The following is a 23,756-nucleotide window of genomic DNA, read 5'->3' as shown; positions in this document are numbered from 1 at the left end:
CTTTTTTTTTTGTTTACCTTCGGAGGGAAAATGTGACCCAGCCAAGTTTTTCTTTTTGAAAGGTGACCCAGCCAAGGTTGATGAAGGGCATGGAATGGAAGAAACTAAACAGTGTGTTGTGCGTGAATGGCGGTGAAAATATGCCACGGCCCACGTATCCTTCGTTCCGATATCTCTCTCTCTATCGGCTTGCTTCCAAAAAGGCCGAGAGGTCTGAACGGGCTCCGAGCTGGGCTGTTGATCCCAAGACCGCGATAGGCCGGGAGTTCCATCTAAACGAAACATGTAAAATTTACGGGCCTAATTGCAGAAAGTGGCAGCCCGTCCACCTTCTTCTGAGAGAGACAGAGACATTATAGGCCGCCAGCTTGTTTTTGTATGTGGCCCGCGTTAGGCCTGCTGGCTTGGTCCCCCATCAGTGGACCTTGTAGTCCATGGGTCAAAGAAAGGCCGAAATTAAATGATCTTTCTACGTCCAGCTTGCGGCCCAGGGCCAACTGTTTCTCAATTCCCCCTCAAAAAAAAAAAACTGTTTCTCAATTGGCACAACTTTTCCAGAATCCAGACGATTCAATGCGACTATCAATATCAGAGGAGCATGCATGCATAATATTCCTGCGTCTGAATCTGGAAGTAAAGAGAGTTTCCAGCACGTGACGTTATCACCGGGGCAAACTGCAAGGTGGCTTCAAACATGCCCATCTCAGTAACGCTGCTCGTCCGCGCTGCAGTTCTTACCGACACAAAACAAGTTCCTACCTACCTCGTCTCTCTTTCAGTCTGCAGAATTTAGGCGGAACGGAACGATTGCAGTACACTGCTTTACCCGTTCCATTCCCATTGTAGATTCTACAAGCAGCTTTACAGATTCAGTCATTCAGAGATCGACGTCCATGTCGCTCCGTCAGATCAGGAAGCCCGACGGTCATGCGGCAGGACACGAGAGACTGCTGTCAGAACCCAACAGAGAGCCAGTTTTGTCCCACGCAGACTCGCGAGGCCCGGTTGCAGTCAAGCTGCGGTAGCCAGCCTATCGCACTCACAGTCACAGCAGCAGAGATACATGCACGCACCAACACCGCAAGCAATTCATGTTTCTCGAACTTGGGATACGCGCCTGCAGCAGCAATTCTTCGGTCAAGCCTGACGCGCGCCAAGGCTACACACTAGCCGGTGCGCATCTCATCGCAGCAACCGCCGAGACCCAAGAGCAGATGGCATGTGTTGTTCAATATGTTTTATCGCATACGACATGATGTGCTGAACACTCAACTGCGGCGAAAATGTTGAACGCTGAAAAACGCGGCGAATTGAACATGCATGTCGCGCGTGCACGTCAGCTACTAGCGCCGCTGGTCATTACATAATGCGAGGTCCTTGAACGTACAGGACGGAGCAAGGACATGCGTGTCAGTGCCAAAATAGCCGTCCACGGGTCGTCTCGTCACACGCATACACGGATGCACCTGCTCCCTTTTGTTAAGGTTTCGCACACATCAAGGCCGGAAGGCCGGATATGTGCGTATCTTGGCGAGACTATAGATGAGAACCGGACGTAGATGCAGTGTCCATTTCTGGACGGTCGTCAATGCACTCCCGGCGGCCCGTGGCATCAGCAGCTATCTCGATCGCTGCGGCGCCGTCCACACTGGATAAGCTCGGAGGTTAGCGGCCTAATCATGCAGTATCATTTGTGATCCGTGACGCGAGGGGGCATGGACAGACTGATTAATTAGATAAGGGATTAATCATCTAACCCCGAGCGTGCAACGCTAAAATATATGCTACAACAGTAAGCCCGATGGATGTGATCGTCGCGTCTGTATAAGGCGGCGTCGGCGTCAGTCAGAGGGAGCACACCACACGCCTCGACTTCCCAAGAAATTGCTCGTCCCGGGCAGTCGCAATGATGGATCGAGATCGACGCTTATAAAACTCTGAATATATCTCTGCTGATGACGCACAGGGCCACATATATATATTTTTCAGTTGCTTCTTTTTCCGCCCCGGTCGTGTGCTTACGTTCCCACCCGTGGACGGGACGAACGGCGGGGTTTTTTTTGTTTAATGTCACTGCCGAAATCACGTTTGCGTCCGATGATGGGGACACTGGCAATTTGGGCATTTGGCATGACATGGAGCGCATATGGACAGCAGGCAGTGGGAGAACGGAGGAGGAGAAGCTGATGACGCCCGACGGATCGCGAGAGGCGCGGAAGAGACAGCGAGGCGTGCGTGCCGCTCGCCCGGCGTCGTCCGTTGAATCTGCGGCCGGACCGGGACAAACAACGACCGGCCGCGGCCGCACGTCGTACGTGAGATGTCGTAGGATTTTGCCTTGACGATACTATATAGATAGATGCTTTCCTTTGCATCGGGGAGAAAGTTGTAGAGAAACAGACCGGCGGAATCTAGCTATCCGAGGAGTTTAATTTTTGAGGTCTCTGCTGTTCCGATCCTGTAGTGTGTGATCGATCTCTGGGAAAAGCTGGGCCGTCCATTGCTGGTGGCTTGCTTGCTTCAACCGCCGGTGTGAGCGCAGAATTGGGATGAATTGAAATTGCACGCACGGTGGTGATGGTAGTTGCTCATGACGACTCGGTGACTTGCCTTGTCTCGCTTTCTTTCCTTTGAGAGATTATTGATGATTTCAGTCTCTAGATAGCTTACCTTAAGCTTAATTATCTCATCTCCCTCGTTCCGTGTCCGACCTGGCTCAGTCTCTAGATAGCATTAATAATATACTGACATAACATAAGCACAGTGATTAGTGACGATGTGCATGCATGTGCGTTGATGCAAGTTGCTGCACATGAGGTTCAGGTCGGTCTGCGATCTCGAAATGCCACGACTGACGGGGAGCTGAAAATGGGAAACGGCCGCCGGGCGTGCCGGCCGACAAACGCAGGTGGCGCGCGGCGATGGCAATGACGCGTGCATATTCCCCCGCCCCGCGCCGCGCGCTTACCGCGAACCGCGGGCACATCGATCGCAAGCGTCGCGCTCGCTGGCGGGTGCTGTCTCGACAGGTCCCTCGCGCTCGCGGCGCGTGAATCGCCGGCCCGGCCGCCGCCTTTTTGACATTCCCCTCCGCTTGCATCGTCGCCCGGAGCGTTCAGACCCTCGCCAAAGTCTTCCACTAGCTTTCGATTCATTCCCTCTCGGCCGGCCGGCCGGCCGGCAGCGCGCATCTGCCTATCGCTTGCCTCTGGTTTGCTCTCACGCTGTCACGCACGCAGCCCGGCCGCGCGGATATTCTTGGGGCTCGGCGTACGTGTGCGGCGGCAGCAGCGAACACGTCGCGGCACCGCACCACACCATGCGCTGTGCAAGGCCAGGCATGCATGCAAGATGGACGTCGTACCAACGTGCGCACAGATGATGACGTGGTGGCAGCATGCAGGATTTATATACTCCCTGCGTTCTCTTTTGATACACCTATTTCACCTTAGCATAATGATCAAGGAAAATGAATTCTACTTATCATCTTATGAATCATGTCATTATGTACTCCTCGTTATCATGCATATACATGCACCTCGGTATCGATGAAATCATATACATGCACCAATTATTTTTCGAGAGGAGTTACTTTGCACGGGAATCCAACCGTCATCTATGTTAAAATCGAGATGGCAACTCAAATAGGACTATCAAAAGAGAAAAATTTAGTTTTGCTAGCCCTATCAAAAGAGTACCCGCGGTGTGTATGTGTTCTTGCACATACACACCGCGGGTACTCTTTTGAAAGTTCACCTGGCCAGGCCAATTCAAGCCCACCAATTTACATTATCTCCGTTCGAGTCTCTCGATCAAACTTTAATTTCTCTCTCCATTTGTATGTGCTTTCTACCACCCCACTTATTAGATGCACACTACGTCAAGGTTTTGGAACAGATCAAGGCGTGTGATCGATCCGTTTCACAGCCGTCCAATCCCAGGAGCCCTAAAGTTGGACTTGGTCGAAAAAGTTCTTAGCATATGGCGTATCCAGCTGCACACGACTTTGAGGGCAAAAAAAAGGCACGCCATCCTGCCCGAGTAACTAATTTCCCTTGCACAAAAACTGCAAGCTCTGTGTTCTATCTGTAGATGATCGATCAAGCGAGCAAAGTCCTTTGTGTGGATTATCCTTTGATTAATATATGCACACCTGTCTAATCCCGAGCGTGCAATGCATTCTGTCGTTTTCTTGACTGGCTTTGCGTCGTCATGCTTGCTTGCGACACATGTGCCTTTGCCAACGTTGAAAAACTTGCAACTAGTTTATTCGTTAATATACAAGCGTGCGCGCCAACGGGAAGGGAGAGGGAAAATAAAGTAGCTGCTAGTAGATACATTCCCTCCTGCACCTAGCCAATTAGCCCAGGGTCCTACTACATGTATAAACTTACTTAAACAAACAAGTTAAGATTCTACACAACCACCCCTGATCTGCAGTTTCCATTCAGATTTTGTGCGTTTTTTTTTATGATGCTATTCTAATAGCGGTTGTGGAGCAGCTAGCAACTAATCAGTTGATTGTGCTTAGTATTAATTAAGCAACAAGCTGTAGGTATGCTAACCCTACTCATGTTAGTACGGTCTCTGTTCACACATGCATGTCATAAAAAAAGCCTAACTGAATGTAGCAACTGCAAATCTTGCATAGTCCGTAGTTATCTTCTTAACCACCGTTCAATCTAGATCAAACAGGCATCGGTGAGTGGGTTTATGAATATAGACGATTCTAATTACATTTACCTACCCCCCCTCCCCAGCCACCCACCCACCCACACGCACACACAAACAACATAGACATCTTTATTGGAAAGTATAAAAATTATAAAGGCAAATGCAACCATATCATCTCCTCCATCGTTCATTGCCTCAACCTCAACCCGCGATAGATTAATGAAGCATATCAGATTATCATCAAAATCGACTATTATAAGACACATATGAGACTCGTAACAAACATAGTTCCTTGCCAAAAGAAGTAAATAATCAAATTTGGCATTACCTTCCATAAATGTATTGGATCTAGTATAAACATCAGTGGCAAATGACAATGAAACCATCGGTGACTTCGAACAACAACCCACAAAAGGGGATGATGAAGTTCTCTAACCCTGCATAACCTTCCATGCACTTCATTGGAATCGCCACACCGTGATGAAGCCATTGCCGGGGAAACGGTGGGTGAACAAAATCTGACAGGCCACAGCGGGGAACCCTGGCAAACTATATCTTTATTGGAGGGTAAATGAATTCTACTAGTAGATCTACAAGAAATGTGATCTTGCTCCTCCATATTGTTGGTGAGTCGCCAAGGATAGAAAAAAGAGGGCGAAGGGCTGGTAGTGGCTAAGGCTCACGTATAATCATCCTAGTATATCATGAAATACAGGATAAACTAGCGGGAGGCCTATACAAGTGGTACACAATTCAACCCTAGTACCATAGTACCCCCCCCCCCCCCCCCAACGCGCGCACACACACTCACTTTACTCTTGTTTTCCTTATTACTCTTTAAATTAATGACCCGATTAATGTTCCTTATCGCTAGAGATAGAAGTTCTCCGATGCTAGCTAGCAATCTGCAAGCTACGTCTTGCTATACCACCTAGCTAATGCCAAGAACTCAAGCTGTAGGGTTTGATGCTGATGCAACATCCCATATGTATCCTTTGGCACCATTTCGTTCCCATGTCGTCCTACTCTTCAATTCAATGGCTCAATTGCCATTCCTTGTTGCTGTAGGATGATGCAATCCCACCATTAGCATGCACTGCTGGGGAATGCGTCTTTAGTACCGGTTCCAAACCCTCCTTTAGTACCGGTTGTGCAACCGGTATTGCTATATCGGTACTAAATGGGATCCTTTAGTACCGGGTGAAATAACAGGTACTAAAGGGGAGCCTTTAGTACCGATTGGTCCCCAACCGGTACTAAATTGTCTGCCACATCACGCGTGGCCGAGGCCTTTTTTATTTTCCTTTTCTTTTTTGTTCATTTTCCTTTTCTACCACGTCACACGCCGTTCCACCGCCGTGCCATGCCCAACCGCCGCGCCTCCAGGCCACCACACCTCTAGGCCTCCGAGCGCCCCGGCTCGATCCCCGGTGGGGATAGAGACAACGGCCCCTCACGCGAGCAACCTGGTGGCGGCTCCTCGCCAAAGGCGGGGGCGTGCGGGCCTTCGGAGTGGAGGCCGTCGGTGTGCGCCCAGCGTCTCGAAGGCTGGGGGAGCACGGCCAGGGGCATGGAGAGCGACGGCGCGTGGCCAACGACGACCTGGAGGCCGGCGGCACGTGGCTCCAGCACGGCCAGGAGAGGCGCAGTGGCAGCCCTGAGAGGTGGTGGCAGTGAGAGGAGAGGAAGGAGAGAGGTAGGAGAGATAGTGCTGGCCGGGAGGGGGGGAGATAGTACGTGGTCGGTAGGGAGAGGGAGGTGGGAGATAAGGATAAGGTGTAGGGTGGGGAGATAAGGGAGAGCGATGAGGAGTCGGAGAGAGCCTTTTAGTACCGGGTGGAGGTTTCACCCAGTACTAAAGGCCCTCAGGCACATTAGTACCACCCGATACTAATGGGTGACCTTTAGTACCAGTTGGAGCCCCCAACCAGTACTAAAGGGGGTCACGGGGGCTCCTGGGAAACTAGCCGTTAGACCCGGTACTAATGCTCACATTAGTACCAGGCCAAAAAGTAACCGGTGCTAAGGGCTAGGACCAATGCTCAGTTTTCCAGTAGTGATGTCTTACTTCGTCCATCTAACATGTTCTGAACAGAGGAGACTGAAAAAATGAATCTGCGATTCTCTTCATGGATTGAATGAATGGTCTAATTACATATTTATACATGGTGAAAAGACATGCCCAATGGGCCAGATGTCCCTTCAGGAGGTGGCCCCTTCAATGGGTTAGCCCCTTCACGAAGGGTCACAATTATCTAGCTAATTGATCACTAATTAAAATGTTTCACGACACTTTTCCTGGCCAATTATGTAATATACTTTTATTTTTTGCTATTAAATTGATGATAATTTTAGTTGTCCAAGGTATTGATGATGGTAGGTAAATTGTGCATGAGAAATTCATGTATAATCAAGTCCAATACAGGATAAGTTTGCCTATGAGTTACACCACCGAATATTCAACCCATGAGATGTTAAACTAATTAATTAACATGTGTGCTAAATTTCATAAAATTAAATCATGCATGCATGATATGTGTTGGTACATGGTTGCCTACATATCGGCATGTGAAGCTGAGAAATTTTCTCCCTTGCAAATTGAGCTAGCTAGAGACATTAACCGTATATACCAGTCTCTGAAGCTCTCGCATCTCCTTCGGAAGAAAATTCATCTACTTCACAGCCTCCAAAGCAACCTCGATCGATCTCCAGAGTAGTCTTATTGTCTATGTACGCCGCCTCCGAGTAGTATGATGCATAACCCTGTTCCAATTGATGTAACTCTACTCCTCTACGTATACGTGCTGTTAAATAACCTGCAGTAGTCATGCATGGGCGGCGTGGGCTCCATTCCATGGCGCCACAACCGCCTGATCGAAGCGTATGATCCGCTCCTTGTGCTTGAGCAGCGGCGGAACGGCCGCCGCCTGGTCGGGCGCGACAGGGAGGTGGCCGCCGCCGAAGGAGCGGACGTGGTCGTTGAGGGAGCGCTTGTGCTTGAAGTCGGAGCCGCAGGCGCAGAACCAGCGCTTGCCGCAGTTCTTCTCGTGCGTGCGCCAGTCGCCCTTGACGGCGAAGGGCTTCCCGCAGCGGCGGCAGCCGAAGTGCTTGTCCCCGTGCTTGCGCTTGTAGTGGGTCTGCAGCGTGCGGAAGTCCTTGAGCGGGCGGGCGCGCGGGTGCGCCACGTTGTTGCGGCACCCGGGCGCGCAGCAGTAGCACGGCAGCTTGAGGAGCGCCAGCGTCGCCGCCTGGGTGCCCTTGAGCGACTCCGGGCCCTTGCGGTACTCGCGGCCGTGGCCCCACATGTGCATCTGCACGTACGTACGCAAAATGAGAGAGAATTAACATGCATGCATGCATGTATCAACCAACATCATCGGCGTTGAGATTCCGTATACAGAAAAGAAATTAACAACGTAAAAGGTGTTAAAAGAATTCGACGTGAAGTGTAAACAAGGAATATGTTCTTGCGCGACATTAGCTAGAACGTGTTTGTCCTTGTCATCATGTTGGAGAAGACGAAGGGGAAATGCGTGTGAACTGAAGCTTAGCATGTCGGCACAGCGTTATTGTGGCCTTGTGGGGTTAAATCAGTTAATTCCATCGTCCCTTTCCATTTGATTCCTTGCGGGTACACATGAAACACTTGGTAGCTAGCAAAGCATGTGCATGCAAGAGGCCGAGTTAGAGGTGCTGGACATTTGTGTATGCCATGCCTGCTGGACTAATGCGACTTCTGTTCAGTTCACACTTTACAAGGCACCAATCAAATAACAAGCCGTATGTCCACCTCGCATGTTCTAAGTTTTTTAGAGTGCTAACTGACGGAATGATTAATTTAAACGAAGTCAAGTAGTAGCACGCGTACTTGAAAAGCATCCCCAGCAATTTAAAACACAGAAATTGATTCTGAATTCTGATTGCGCGGAAGAGGAAATAGCTAGGGAAGAGAGAAAGCAATGAAAGCCGTGCCTCCAAATTTATACGAGATCGGTCAGATGAGACAAAGATCGATGGGTCACCTGCATGTTGTTGTATCTGTTGAATGTCTTGCTGCAGACGTGGCAGATGAACTGCACCGGGCCGACGAGTATCTGCGCCGGCGTCGGGATCCAGTACCGCCGGCCGCGGCTGCCGACGAAGCCCTTGATGCCCTCCTCCCCGCCCACACGCAGGTAGTCCGACTCCGATCCCTCGACGGACTCCACCGCCATCTCACTGTTCGCTCGCTCTCCCGCTTCCTCCTCCTTGCACTTGTCGTGCGTCCTTGTCTTCTCCCCTTCCTCCTCAAAATCCTCCTCCTCCTCATCGTCTTCCTCGTCCATGGGCGCCTCTTCGGAGCTATAGCCACCGATCGCCGGCAGGCCGATGTTCAGGTCAACACCGGCGGCCCCTCCCCGCGTGCCGGTGGTAGAGATATTGCTCATCAGCTCCTCTTTGATAGGGTTTTGGCCACGATCAGGAGTCGTTGCCCTCCCTTCTAGCCTGCCAAGAAGCGGCAGGCACATCATGGCATCGCGCCCATGGTCATCATCGGCGGCGGACCGGTCGACCGATGGCGTTGAGAGCGTCGAGGACGTCGACGAGGAGGACGACGGCGACGGCGGCAGCGGGGGCGACGACGACCGCGGCTTGAGCCACTCGTAGTACGGCACGCTGAAACTACCCGCCGCCGCGCCCTCCATTATCGCGCAAGCGCTCAACACCATAGATCAAGAACGGTATGCCGCCTCTCGGCCAGAAGTGCGCGCTAGCTAGCTGCTTTATATCTTTGCGGGGAGGAGTCTATGTGTGACGGGGTTTGGTGTGGTGTGTGTAGAGAAGAAGAAACGAGAGGGCTCGCTGGAGTCGTCTATGTCAAGGCGTGCATGTCACGGCCGGAATGAGAAGAAACGAGGGAGCTTTTGCCGGGAGAGGGGGAGATGGAGAGGTTTGGTGCGCCGTTGGTGTTGCTCTCCTTATATGATGCCCTTTTCGGGCGTGCGGCGCGCGGCCCTTTGGAGGTTGGAAGGGCTCAGCTTGTCGACGCACGCACGAGGTGAGCAGCAAGCCCCCAGGCCGCCAGGCGGAGCGCGTGGCCGCGTGTGAACGGCGGGAGCAGCAAAATCTGGGCATCCGCTGTTGATGCCTAGAGCACGACAGCACCGGCGGTGGTTGCTCACTACTGCTGCGGGTTGTGGGGCATGGTTGGCTTGCCGCAAGGGGGGAAGTACTAGGTTTTGGGAATGTGGCGATTTTTAGAGTCAAATCGAGTGCGGCTTAGCTGGCTAGCTGCGAGAAAATTAAACGTGTGCCTTGCCAGAAACCGGCCGGTTGGGCGAGAATTTGGTAAAACCTCACTTTTGTACATCACATAAACGCGCACTCTAGGCCCTCAACGTAGATTTCTGGTTACGATCATTGACATTATGGGTCCACAAGCTAAGATCTCTTTACGCGGATGTATCTTACTATTATTAATTGGAGGATCCTTTTGAAACAGAGAAATCCTAGAAATTATAAAAAAAATAAAACATCAAGCCATCTTTTCGGTAGACTCAAATTATCATAGCCACATAATATATTATATTTTCTATAAAATTACCCACCTCTACCATTATCAAAATAGCTTAAAGTAACCCCTAAATTGCCAACCTCTATCATTATATAAAATAAACTAAAGTAACCCCCTAATTTTCATCTAAATTACCCACTTATGCCATTATAAAAAAATAATTTAAAATAACCCTCCTAAATTTGCTTCCAAATTGCCCACCACTAACATTATAAAAAATAATTTAAAGTAACCCATTAAATTTGCATCTAAATTACTCACACATTTCATTATTAAAAATATACCCCAAGGCACACCAATATATAATTCTAATTATCTATTTCCTACACTCTTGGTATAGAAAATAATAGTTAGGTATATAAGCATGATGCATGTCACCATTTATAAATATATAGAATATAGCTCAAATTTAGGGTCTACTAAACATTAAGAGTATATCTACAATGTAAAGTGAAAAAAGATATTATAAATATGGATGAAAACATTATAGAGTAATTACTAACTAAAATCTATCATAATCGGATGAAGATAATAAGTATATATTTATATAAGTCTTGCGTTAGAATATTTAACAAATAAGAGAGGCAGAGAGAGAGAGAGAGTTAACAGTTTTGACTGTTAGCTATGTGCCCTTATTTTGTATTCAGTTGGAGACTTGCATTAATTCTTATGAGATGTGCAGGAAAAAAGATAAATCCTAAAAATTCTCATAAAATTAGAAATATCTGGGCATCAATACTGTAGACTCTAATAATCATAGACATTAGTCTATTATATTTTCTAAAAAAATTATCCACCACCATTATAATAATATTCTAAAGTGATTCGAGAGAACAATTTTCAAAAAGGAGGCAACGGCGACTCTCCTGGGGCTCTTGGCGGCGACTGCACTGGCGACTCCCCTTGCCGGTGATCTCCATGGCGCCATTTGCTGATTCGCCGGTTGAACATCATGTCGAGCCTCTCCGATCTAGACTTCCAGCCCGGCCGGGCCTTCCATGAAGCGGCCATCTCCCGTTTTGGTCCGGGTACTCTCATCACCTGCTGCCACCCATCTGATGATTTCTTCTTGATTGCGTCCTTCTCTTGTTCGGCTCTCCGAATCAACGCGGATTCTACTGCTCTAGTGTTACAGTCGCTCCTTGGTGGATCAATTCTTTATTTCCAAGTTGTTCATCAAGATGCTTGGTGTTTCCATTTTTCTGTGGCCTCTAAACATGTTGGACTCATGATCCACCGTATGGCTAAGTTTGTTTGCAAAGAGTTTGCCATCTTTTTCACTCTCTGGCGAAATGGTGGCCCTGATTACATGAGAGAAGAACTGCTCTGGAATCAGATGCAAGAGGCCGGATGGAATCATGTCCATAGAAAAAAGAAGTCCTATGCTGAAGTTGCTAGGTCTCATTCAACACATCTCCTCATCTGTTAGTGTTTTTAGACTGGCAACCCACCTAGGGGGTACCCTAGGTGGTCTTTTATGCAGTGGGTGTCGTCGAGAATCAAGGAGTCGATGGTGACGCAAGGGACACGATTTAGATAGGTTCGGGCTGCTAGATCGCGTAATACCCTACGTCCTGTGTGTAGATTGTATTGAGTTGTACTTGTTTTGTTGTGAGCTTAGGTGAGCTGCCGATCTAGGTACTCCTGCCCTCCTTTATATACTCCAAGGGGTAGGAGAACTAGTCGGATTACAAGGAGGAGTCCTAGTAGGAGTACTCGGTACGAGTCCTAGTAGGAGTCTGACTTCTTCCTTCCTCACGGGTACTGGGGATCTATCCCCGTCAAGCCCCCGAGCGCTTCATAGTCGAATGCAGCAAGTCTTCGAGTAGTCTTAAGATATTCGGCGAGTAGTCTTGGTGCTCTTCGAGTACTTCGTCTAAATCTTCAAAGTTTTTCAAGGTTGTCATGAGGTTATGGTGTGCTCAAAGCCTTTGATCATCTTGATATTGTAATCTTCATATATAGAGGGCAGCAAAAGTTGCACTCCATATGGAGTAGCCCCCGACCCTTAGGTTGAATCGAAGAATCAGGCTGAGGGTCAAAATCTTGAATCTTCTTTTTTCGTCTTGAAAGAAATCTTGGGTATAGCTTATCAGCCCCCGAGCCTTGAATTGACTGAGTAATCAACTCAAGGATCTTGAATCTTCACTCGGATCATCATCTGAGTAATCTCGCGGTGACCAGCCCCCGAGCTTATGCGCTAGGTGAGCCGTAGGAGCCTCGTCGAGTAGTTATTGGCACTTAGCCCCCGAGCTTGGAAGCTAACTGAGCTATTGGAGATATTCTGAGTAGTGATTGGCGTTTAGCCCTCGAGCCTGGGAACTAGTTTGTGCCTTCGGATGTACGCTTAGCGTCATCGCCGAAGCTCGATCTGAAAGAAAAGATGCATACATTATATAGTATTTTTTAGGGTATTGAAACTGCTAAAATTTATTCAGTGATCAATATAAAAGTTGCGTGTCATGCTCTTGTTTCGGTCATATTCTTCCCAAGTAGTTAGCCTGTTACACTTAGGCTCTCAGTCTCCGGGTAGCCGTTGCCACTGCGTGTGTGAGATCTTTGTCTCGTATACGCGTATGGGCTTAGGCGTGACAGATGCGCCTGAGGCTTTCATGAGTTAAGGCGTATTCTGCACGAGAAGAGTAGTGACCTTAAGAGAAGACAAATGTGAGTAGTCGCTGTTGTGATAAAAAAAGAGCGTGATTGTGCGCAAGAGTTTTCTGCCCTCCGGCGAGTAGAGCGCGTATTGTGCGTGAGAGTTCGACGAGTAGAGCACGTGTGGTGCGCAAGAGTTTGCTATCCTCCAACGAGTAGAGCGAGCGTTGTGCGCGAGAGGAAATCAAGCTGGAAAATAGTTGGAAAAAAGACTTAGCTTGATTCGTGGACAATTGTTGACAAAACTGTGGCAGTCGTTGATGAAGCCAACTAGTCGGAGTTGATTCCGACTAGTTGTCGAGGGTGCGAGACCCGCCCTCAACTAGTTTTCTAGTCGAGATGGGGAGTCGAAGTTGTCATCGACGAAGCCGCGACAGTTGCTGGTGAACCCGGCTAGTTGGAGTCAATTCCGACTAGTTGTCGATGGTACGAAGTCTGCCCTGACTAGTTTTCTAGTCGAGACGAGTAGTCGAAGTAGTCGCCGACGAGTTGCCTGTCGAAGTAGTCGCTGGCGAGCCACCTGTCGAAGTAGTCATCGGCGAGCGTCACGATGTAGTCGGAGTAGTTGTCTTCGACTAGTAACTAGTCGAGACGATTAATTGAAGTTGTCACCGGATAGTTGTATCTGAGTTGTCAACTGACTCTAGTCCGGATTGGACTTCGAGTAGGGATTGCTTGACGGACCGCGGTTGCATTGCGGAGTCCGAATGAACACGACTTGGAGTTGTAGTCGGTCTGCGTGGTGACTTGATTGCCAGCTCATGCGGACTAATCCGAGCCGTGGTTGAGTCCAAGTTGTAGTCAAACTCGGTGTTTGAACAGATCGAAATTGTTGATTTTCTCGACAAGATCTTCTGCTTCTTGTCGAAGAGAGTTTTCATCGAGATACTTCTTCTCCTAGTCATTGATGATGCAGCGTTGGAAGGATCCAGCACCATCAGCAATGCAAAGCTAGGAGCTGAAGGCGAAGGTTGCGCCCGCTTTGAAAAGTGAACGCCGGCTTGATGATGACTGGTGCCATCGATCTCGTGCGGAGAAACTCGGGGACTTCCCCTACCTGGCGCGCCAGCTGTCGGTGTTTTTAGACCAGCAACCCGCCTAGGGGGTACCCTAGGTGGTCTTTTATGCAGTGGGTGTCATCGAGAATCAAGGAGTCGATGGTGACGCAAGGGACACGGTTTAGACAGTTTCGGGCCGCTAGATCGCGTAATACCCTACGTCCTGTTTGTAGATTGTATAGAGTTGTACTTGTTTCGTTGTGAGCTTAGGTGAGCTGCTGATCTAGGTACTCCTGCCCTCCTTTATATACTCCAGGGGGTAAGAGAACTAGTCGGATTATAAGGAGGAGTCCTTGTAGGAGTACTCGGTATGAGTCCTAGTAGGAGTCCAACTTCTTCCTTCCTTGCGGGTACTGGGGATCTATCCCCATCATCATCCTCGCCGAAAAGGTTTGGTGTACTAATATTTATAAATTGTGATAGAAAAAGTTTGGTGTACCAATATTTATTGATATGTATAAATCCATGAATAATAAATATGTGTAAATTGTGATAGGAAAAGTTTGGTATACAAATATTTATTGATATGTATAAATTCATGAATAATAAATATTTATAAGGAAAAGTTTGGTGTACTAATATTTATTGATATGTATAAATTCATGAATAATAAATATGTATAAACTGTGATAGGAAAAGTTTGGTGTATTAAAATTTATTGATATGTATAAATTCATGAATAATATATATGTTTAAATTGATGATATCGATATGTATAAATACATAAATAATTTTTAATTGCAAGTATTACAATTTTGCATATTAAGAGCGATGGATAATAATGAGAACAATTTTGAATCCTCCGAGGAGGATTCAGATTTTGACGACAATTGTGGATCGTATTCTACTCCACTTGAGTACGAACCAAGCCGACCTAGATCTCACAAGCGTCTAGATGAAGATGACCTTCATAGGTACAAGGATTTCATAGCCATTATAAAATTAAGATATTTCTTGGTAGTACTTAAATGCATGTTGATATTCTATGCATCTAAGTTATATTATTAACTCTTGTCTTTATATCCTCAAAGTGCGTACAAGCTTTACATACTAAAAGGTGGGATCCACAATCCAAAAAGGATTAAAGCTATGAAAATAATATATCATAGATTCATAAGAACATAAAAACTTGGTTTTTTCGTATAATGTAGACTTGTAATTAATAATAACTCATCATTTTTCTATTTGTTTGCAGTGCCACAAGCAACCTCCCGGCTCTGTGCTATGCGGATATTACATGTGCGAGTTCATCAGAAACAATAGGAGGTACCGGACGAATCCTGAAGATGTAAGTCTCTTATACACTGCCATGTTTCATCAGAAACAATAGGAGGTACCGGACAAATCCTGAAGATGTAAGTCTCTTATACACTGCCATGTGCTAAATTTCTAATGGTAATACATCCTAATCTTCATTTACTATATACCTGTAGATGCCTACCATCGACAGTAACTATAGCAAGATCGAAGATAAACAAATCGACAACATTTGTACGGGCATGGCGAGGTTCATCCTACGCGAGATTTGTCATTAGGATGGAGCATTCTTTGATAAAGATGGCGTGTTGATGGTGGACGAGTGCACAAATCTTCGTAGATGGGCGTAGTAGTTTTAATATTAGTGTGGCAAAGAACAGCTCTATTCCAAATGTTGGATTTTTAATAATGTGAATTATATATTATGTACGATGCAGTTTTTAATAATGTGAATTATTTATTATTCAAGTTTGTTGTTATGTGGTTGGAGATACATATTTCAATTTGACGGCTAAAAACTGGTAGGAAATAAAAATAATAAATAATTCACCGGAAATAATATATTGAATCGGAAAATATATATTCCTGGCGGGTGGCTAACGTCGCTTGCCAGCAGAGAACGGTTTGAGCACCCACCAGTAGAGACGACATTTATGCTAGCTCAAGCCGCCAGCGCAAAGTTTTTCTGGCTCAGTGCATCTTATTAGCTTGTAGGATTGCGGAGAGCATATTTATGTAGCCCTTTGACCACCATGCCACTTATCCAAAGAATAGTTGCAAGTCGTACGTACACGGTACACCAGACCCACTAAAATACTGAATTAATCTGCCATAGCCATAGTCGCCGATCGATCGATCACCTTGCTCGATGGAGCTCGTCCAAAAATCCAAGCTATTTTGAACTTGGACTTCCAATCTTTCATCATGACAAGGCGCGCGATATTCAAGTCGTCGGTCGTCACAGGTGCAACTTTAACCACTTTACTTAGAACAAGCTAGGTAGCCACATTATAAATAGACTTCGTCAAAAAAGCATTTAACCACCATGCCACAAAACAGCATGCAGTCAGCTCGTTTGACATGAACGCCCCCATGTACATACGAGTGCCACTGGGTTTAGCTAGTTTAGCGTGTGCATGTAAAAGGTGGGCAGCTGGGGGGGATCGTCTACCTAGAAGTGGGCTGCTCTAGCCTGATGGCGAGCCTCTTTTCGGAGTGGAGGTCGCAATACCGTGCGCGGCGGTGGCATATGTGTGGCGTGTGGGTGGACGACCCATGGAAATGAGCGCGCGCGCGGTGACGTGAACCAGCGGGCAGCGTCAAACTCGGGAGCCGGCGCCGGTGGTGGTGCGCGGTGCGGTCACCGTTGTTCGACGACTCGTCGGCAGCTTCCGTGTTCAGATAGCTGGATCGGACCGGACCGCGCCCGCCGGGCTGATTTCCGGCCGGTTCCCCTCTCCAACGGATCAAACACGACGGCAGGAGTGGTGGCGGACTACGACGTGCGGCGACGAACGGAAAGGCTGCTTTTGGCTTGAACACCCGCGTCCGCGAGCGGCTTTGGAAGACGCCGGGGAGCGGCGGGGCGCCAGGCGGTGCCGTGGTGGTGCGCCCGAACTCAAGTTGGGTCGGTTGGGCCCCTTCGCTAGCGGGTTTATGTTGGCGTGTGTATCGATCGGGCCGGGCACATTTGTTGTATTGGGTTGCTAACATGGATACAGCCCGGAGGACATGTGGCTCAGGAATGCTGCCTGAAAAAAAAATGTCTTCGACGTCCAGCTAACTTGCTGGCGGCGGCACATTTTGCAGCCTCCCCTACACGTAGTGCTGTGCTGCTCACCAAGTTCGTTTTAGATCTTCCGAACAAGTTCTGCTCTAAGGGCAGTTCCAATGGGAGAAACCAACCTAGTTTCCATAGTCTAGGATATTGTATCAAGAAATCATCCTTCACAATGCAACTTTTTTATGTAGAGTCTAAATAAAAATCCAACCAATCATTCTCCCATCTAGTACCAGATCCTCTGTGCATCATGTAAAGGAGCTCGAGTGATGGGTAGCAGCGGTGCAAGCGCAAAGGATCCTGCAGTAATTAAGAAGAAATTACTTGGGTCTCCCCAATGCTGAATCACTGGTTTCTTGGCTCATTGGTGCACGTGAGGACTTGGTTTCCTCTCTAAAAAAATGGTTTCTCTCTCTCCATAATAAATCTACTGCCACATCAACAAATTGCTTAGTTAGTATAATAATTAAGAGGGATAGAAACTATCATCAATGTCCCATTGGAACTGCCCTAACTGACCACGTTGCTCTCCCTGTGACGTTACAACTCAGTTAGAGCAGGTGGTCCGCGAGCATCCTCCCTGGTAACTGTGATGATTTTTTCGCTAACTATTTAGCTACTTTTCGTCCTCGCTGGGACAATCTTTAGAGCATGTTTATTTGAGCTTTAGAGCATGTTTATTTGAGCTATAACTTTTGAGCTTTTCTAAGAAGCCGCTGCTGATTTTTTTTATGAAAAGCCAACACTAGCTCGTAGAAGATGTGTTTAACGTTTTGAGCTTAAAAATCTACGAAAAACTCATAAAACTGAACTTTTCAACTTTCCATATAAACTCAGCTTTTGAGCTTCCAGCTTTTCAAAAGCTACATGAAAAGATCACTATTTGTTTGAGCTTTTAGCTTTTCACGCTAAGAAGCTGCTAGGAAGCTCAAATAAACAGGCCTAAAATCTGCCACTGGATTCGAGTCCTAGATTTATTTGATATATACTCGTATTATTTAAAATTTATTTTTAAATAATTGACATTATTATTTTAATGATAAACAACGTTCTCATCTACAACATGGCATTGTAAGGAGAATCCCACTACCATGTATTGTGTATTGTCATTCATGACATGAACATGAGCTATCGCCAAGAGACTGGTGCCTCCTTGGTGAGTTCAGGCACCATACAGTTATACTGAGCCCATTTCAAATAAACAACTAAACTAAACATTATCTTGTTGCAGTTGTGAAGGCATACCAGTACTCATACATTGCCAGTATAACCTTTCTGGATTGTTTCAATGTTATATGGGTCGTCGTACTCACCCGGTACGCCCTCGGCACAAGGTTGTGGCAGTTTGTGGGTGCAGGGCCGGGGCATGTGTAGCGGAGCTTGCCCTTGCGCTCCTTTCAGATGCAAAATCTCCAGATGAGCAAGGTAAGGAGGTGACAAATTAAAACATCATGACAGTTAAATAAGAACTCCATATGACAGCCAAGTGCAACTATGCTAGAGAGGTGTGGCAACTGATGGCCCAATGGAGTCATTTTCAGTTGCCCACACTATCCATGTGCAGCGCCTACTCCATTTGTGGGAGCTGATGATCTAGGCAGGCACAACTACAAAGGATGAGCATATGCAACTGACAATCTACACTGCCTGGAACATCTGGAAAGAGCGTTGCCGTCGCGTCTTCCGACAACAAAGCGTTGTCGCCTACTGACCTCTGCTCTGCCATCTGAAGTGACCTGGCTGCATATAAACTGGCGATGTTGCTAGAAGGAGAATAGTATCTCTGTAATTTTTTCCTTCATTTTCCTTTTATTCCCTTCTTTAGATCAGTTGGTCTAACTATGTACATTTGAACTGCTTTCTACTATAATGAATGGGCAGAGCACCTGCCGTTACTTGTTCAAAAAAACAGTTAAATAAGAAAGCCTCAAAAACATACTGAATCATTTTAAGAAGTAATTATATATAATTTGAGTAACATTGAAAAATTCACGTTAGCATGACAGATGAACAATCCAGGATATAACATTGAGTTAGCATTTCCTGAAAAAAAAGTTAGTATCTAACATGCCAAGAGCCTATGCAAATGTAAACATGACTTTATGAAAATCATGCACTGAAATCTACATTCCAATTTCCATAGCAAGGTTAGATGATTGTTAACGTGTTTTAAAAGTCTTGATTTTCTTCAGATCCCAGTAAAATACCACTTCTGGGGGGGGGTGCCCTTGTTACTGCTGGGGCAGTTATGCATTTAATAATGTCGGACGTGTTAGTTATGCATTGCATATCAACAATATTTTCTCACATTTTTTTTGAACTGGTATTTTCTCTTATTTTTAATAAGCATTCTTATTTCCTTGTATGTGCAGGAATACTGTGTCCAGACCAAAGATCGAATTGAAGTTGTTGCGATGCTTGGACTCTTTGGGTTGCTATTCAGTGTAGTTCAGATGTACCCTCTTCATAATTCATTAATAGTTACAGACTAGTAAAAAAAACTGGCATATGATTCATTGGCAATGCTATTTATGGATTTGGTCTCTCTTTGACATAGTTGAATTATCACCAAAATGTTGTGGAACAAAACTGCTAATTTTGAAAATATATTTATGTTACTTTTAACCATATGAACCTTAGATTTCTATTTGAAAGGAAGAGCCTAGAAGCGGTTACTTGATCATCAATTATGGTAAGAAAGTACTTCTTACAAAGGGAACTCTTTTATCTGTTGCATACCTTCTTTTTTTGTTTTGACAGGAGATCTGCCATACACCTTAATTAATTAACTGGAAATTCACTCCCACCTTTTCTTTTATTTTATTTACAGATAAGTCTGTTTGCAGGATTTGCAGGGGGAAATTTTACATTTTGCTCAGTTACACCTTTTGTTCTTAAAGTTAAGTATCTCCAACATGTTAGGCATGCTCTTAATTAGGTCCTGTCAAGTGGTTGCCATTTATTTGAATAAATAAAGAATAAAGAAAATATGTCTCAATAATACTGGCTACAACAAAGTATCAGCTAAAAAGAAAGGCCCTCTTCTTGTTGTTTCACTGAATCACAGTACAACAATAGCTTGGCCTTTTTTCTGATGTCCTTTTTGCAGATGAGCGGGTCAACATTGTTCAACCTTTCACTCTTGATATCTGACATGTGGGCAGTCGCTATTCAAATTTTATTCTACCATCAGAAGGTGAAAATGTCTGAACCCAGATACTTGTGCCAGATTATGACATTACCCAATAAGCTCATTTACCTTAGGTGCAACCCACAGATATGGCTGTACTATATAGCATTCATAGTTGTGGCCATTGGATTAATCGTCTACTCATTGAAGTAAGTTTGTTCAAACCTTCCTAGATCATTTGTAGATGTGTCACTCATGCTTGCAGAAGCCTAACAGAACTAGTTGCATGTAATCTACAAAGTGAGAGTTCTTCAGATGACAAAGGAGCGAGTACAGAAGCAGCAGCACAGTATCAATAACAGTTTTGCCTACACATGAATTGAGCACTGTTATTATCTCAATCAATCAAGCCAATTTAGATGCAGAAGTTAATCAATTTTTTTATATTGTACTCAAACTTTCGTTCTTGTACTGTTTTGTCTCAAGCAAAATATTCCTCAACTAAGAACTTAAGAACCCATCACAGCTTTTGGACCGAAAAACAGTGGAATAGCAATAATTTGGGAAAAGATAGAGAGAAATCCCAGTGCCAAATTACTTTGACAATTGCCACTCCCATGGTAATTAGAATAGCATTGATCAAGATAATGGTAAGACTTCCAATGAACAAGACAAAATATATTTCTGAGTAATGTAGGGGGTAGTAAGTAATTAAAATCTCTCTCAGAATCCTACGTATACATTGGCTTATTGTAAAATGCTGTGGAAAGTATAACTGTAGAAGCTTTTGGCATGCCCTACGAATTAAGAGGTAAATGGGCATGTGCAAAAAGTTCAGTAGAACGATCAGACCATTATTTGAACAGCTGTCCTGTTCAAAATAAAAGGCTGGCAATTTCAATATTAAAAGCATTTAATGGATACAGAGTTTACACTTTAAAGCAATCAGTTTGTTTCAGTGATTGTGACTGAAACGGAGTTATCAATTACTGGAGCCCATACATATATGTTAAACTGTAAACCTAAAAGGGAAGAGAATCAAATGGTCTCGTAGCAAGAAAATCTACACACAAAGAGTGTATGAGAAAAAAGTAGAAACTGATATGAATTAAAGGGGAAAACGAAATTAAGTTAAAGCGTTAACCTTATGTTCAGTCTGCCGACTACTTCCCCAGAGAAGCGAAGCCTGCACCCAGATGATCAAATGATGCACCTGTATATACATCCACGATGATAGTTACATCAACTCTCTTCAAGAACGCTTGGACTCTGTCTTCAGACATGAGAAATGATAGATGATAGCCCATGCTACCTACTGCAACACCAACTGAAGTAAACACACCAATGTCTTCTCCAGAGTCCAGGCACCACTGCCTGTACACTATTGGAAATGCTGAGGTCTTGAGTGGAAGGTAGCCGATAGCCCAGTTCATGCGACCAGCTACACAGACAAAGAGCGTGCGGCCTTAAGCAGCAGATATCAGAGCTTTTATTTATTGAAATAATTGTCCTTATGTCCTGAAGTATCTGGACTATAAGAAACAGCACAATCTCCAATCAACAACCTTTCTCAGTACAAGCAGTCAAGAGGGAGTTCTGCAAAGAGTTGGCATGGTTATCCACAGGGCCAAGAAGAAATGTTTCCTTAAAATTGTACAATCACAATGGCATCACAACATCTTGTAATTTTTTTTCCTTTGACTTGTAAACTTTTCATATTAATATATAACCAGTAGAGGGTAAAACCCCTCCTTGTTATGTAAAAACAAAAAAGAATGTGCGGCCACTCACCACGGCGTCATTCCGTCGAACAGGAGGTGCGCGCGTTGGAGCTTGTGAACTGGAAGCCACAGTCCCACAGAGCCATTTTGGCGGGCCTGTGGTACCGCGGCAGACGTCATGCGAATTCCTTCTGTGCCGCCCACCTTGCCGTTATCATGGCTTGTCACTTGTCCTTTGCTATTCATGGCCAACGGCGGCCAAAGGCTTCGTTGCTTGCCCAGTTGCCCGCCTCTTCTGTTGGACTTTCTTGCCTCCCATCTAGCCCTGGACATGCTCTGGTTCTAAACCGGCCAAATCGGCCTTGTATGCTTGTATGAGACCAAAGGCTAGGTACGGGTTGGTTCTGATTTCTGAACCGCCTAAATTGGATATATTTTGCTAGTGTTTCCACATGATTTCTTTTAACCTCTGTAATACGTTGCGGAATCGCATGTATTGTGCTATTCTCTCTTGCGTTCTCTCTCCTTGATGCATGTATTGTTTTCGCTAATCAGGGGGAATTTTTATCCATACCACCGCTTTCTCCGTTAAGGGGTATGCCTCTGATTTCATTACTTAGAAAGCAACTAAATTACAAATCCGTATATTCAAAAAAAAATTACAAATCCGTAAAAGTTTGACACCAGGAACACAAACTAAAGCGCTACTGCTCCAGCAACTCAGAGCAAACTCCAACGGATTGAACCTCCCGCCTTATAGGGGAATTCCCTTTTCACAATTTCAACATGCTGCAGCAGTTCCTCCTCTTCTGTCACATTTCCTAACTTTATGAAATGACTTGACGGATTTGCTCGCATTTCCCTCAGCAAATTCACAAAGACACCATACGTTGGTGCGTTCTAGCTTTTGATGCGGCAAGCGACGCCCAGTCCAAGAAACAAGAATTTTCCCCTTTTCTATTTACCTAAAATGTGGGACCCACTTGGCAGTGACAAAATCAATCTTCCCCTCTTCCCTTTATGGCTGAAAAGTGGAATGCGAAAGGGAGAAAGGATCCGTTGGAGTTGAGGGTCGGGAACTAACTGACCGAAAGGGAAATCGTCCGAACTGAAACTAAATTATCGTTCGTACTGAAACCGAACTAAGGGAATTTCAGAATTTAAGAAACAACCACCTCTTTTTTTTAAAACAAGCTAGTAGCTGCTGCTATATTAAAATAGAGGAAAGACTCCGATGGCAATAAAACAGTCACCTCGACCGCCTGTTACAGAGATTCAAGATAGCAAAAGAAAGTAAATTAAACTCCAGGTACTCTCTCCACCTGAGTTTCTGCCATTTTCCGTAGAGCTTCATAATCTGGCACCACTTGACTGGCACTTTTCATTTAAACCATTAAGCTAGTCAAGAATCTTCATAATCTGGAGCAAGAGTAAGATGCTTCATCCGCTTAAGGCATTATATCATGAACTTGATGAAAATTTTTGGGAAATGGAAATAAGCCATTTTCTTGAGAAAACTATGCCTATGAGCCAGTAGAAAGTACATCCAGCCAGATAAGCACGAGAGATGAGAATACGGATGAAAGGGACACCAAATCTTTTTGAGTTTTTCGGTATTATCGTTCCTTCATTTCTTTATAAAAAATAAGGTCCTAAATTGTCCTGACGTGATTGCATAATTTCTTCTTACAAATAGCACTATATTTCGTTAAATGCAAAGCATCGAACTCGTCACTATTCTGACAGAAAAGCAGGTTGGAATAAAAAGGATAGTGCAGAAATGGGATTGAAAAAATGACAACCACAGCACCAGTTGCATCATGAGCATATTCCATTCTGCTGTGCGAGTATGAACTATGAAGGTCCTTTTCAGTGCTCCATTATGTCCATCCATCGTATCAATGTTACCCACCACAAGCATCAATTT

At 45.5% G+C, this 23,756-nt stretch overlaps 1 protein-coding gene, 1 long non-coding RNA gene and 1 pseudogene across 3 annotated transcripts; 1 reads left to right on the top strand and 2 right to left on the bottom strand.

Moving 5' to 3' along the window:
* Nucleotides 1-7,048: 7,048 nt before the first annotated feature.
* Nucleotides 7,049-9,617, bottom strand: LOC101781710 (protein TRANSPARENT TESTA 1). Its single transcript, XM_004961868.2, has 2 exons — nucleotides 8,697-9,617; nucleotides 7,049-7,985 (listed from the first exon to the last, which is right to left on the bottom strand). The coding sequence occupies exons 1-2, from the start codon at nucleotides 9,381-9,383 to the stop codon at nucleotides 7,500-7,502; spliced, it is 1,173 nt and encodes a 390-aa protein (XP_004961925.1). The 5' UTR covers nucleotides 9,384-9,617; the 3' UTR covers nucleotides 7,049-7,499.
* Nucleotides 9,618-14,712: 5,095 nt separating this feature from the next.
* On the top strand, nucleotides 14,713-20,733 carry LOC101784564 (annotated as a pseudogene).
* A 77-nt stretch (nucleotides 20,734-20,810) lies between these two features.
* Nucleotides 20,811-22,306, bottom strand: LOC111256821. Of its 2 annotated transcripts, none has more exons than XR_002677102.1 (3): nucleotides 21,900-22,306; nucleotides 21,253-21,549; nucleotides 20,811-21,171 (listed from the first exon to the last, which is right to left on the bottom strand). It is a non-coding gene; the product is annotated as an uncharacterized LOC111256821 (long non-coding RNA). The 2 variants fall into 2 exon arrangements; XR_002677101.1 differs by having other exon boundaries at nucleotides 20,811-21,321; nucleotides 21,421-21,549.
* Between the last annotated feature and the right edge of the window lie 1,450 nt (nucleotides 22,307-23,756).

The sequence above is a fragment of the Setaria italica genome, chromosome III (genome assembly GCF_000263155.2).
Source record: "Setaria italica strain Yugu1 chromosome III, Setaria_italica_v2.0, whole genome shotgun sequence".
Classification (NCBI taxonomy): domain Eukaryota; kingdom Viridiplantae; phylum Streptophyta; class Magnoliopsida; order Poales; family Poaceae; genus Setaria; species Setaria italica.
This window is presented reverse-complemented; position numbering and strand designations above follow the sequence as displayed.

Excerpts from the sequence above, each read along its gene's own strand:
- LOC101781710 (XM_004961868.2), bottom strand. The coding sequence starts at position 9,383 with ATGGTGTTGAGCGCTTGCGCGATAATGGAGGGCGCGGCGGCGGGTAGT. Across the intron at positions 7,986-8,696 it reads ACAGATACAACAACATGCAG|ATGCACATGTGGGGCCACGG; the intron begins GTGACCCATCGA and ends ACGTACGTGCAG.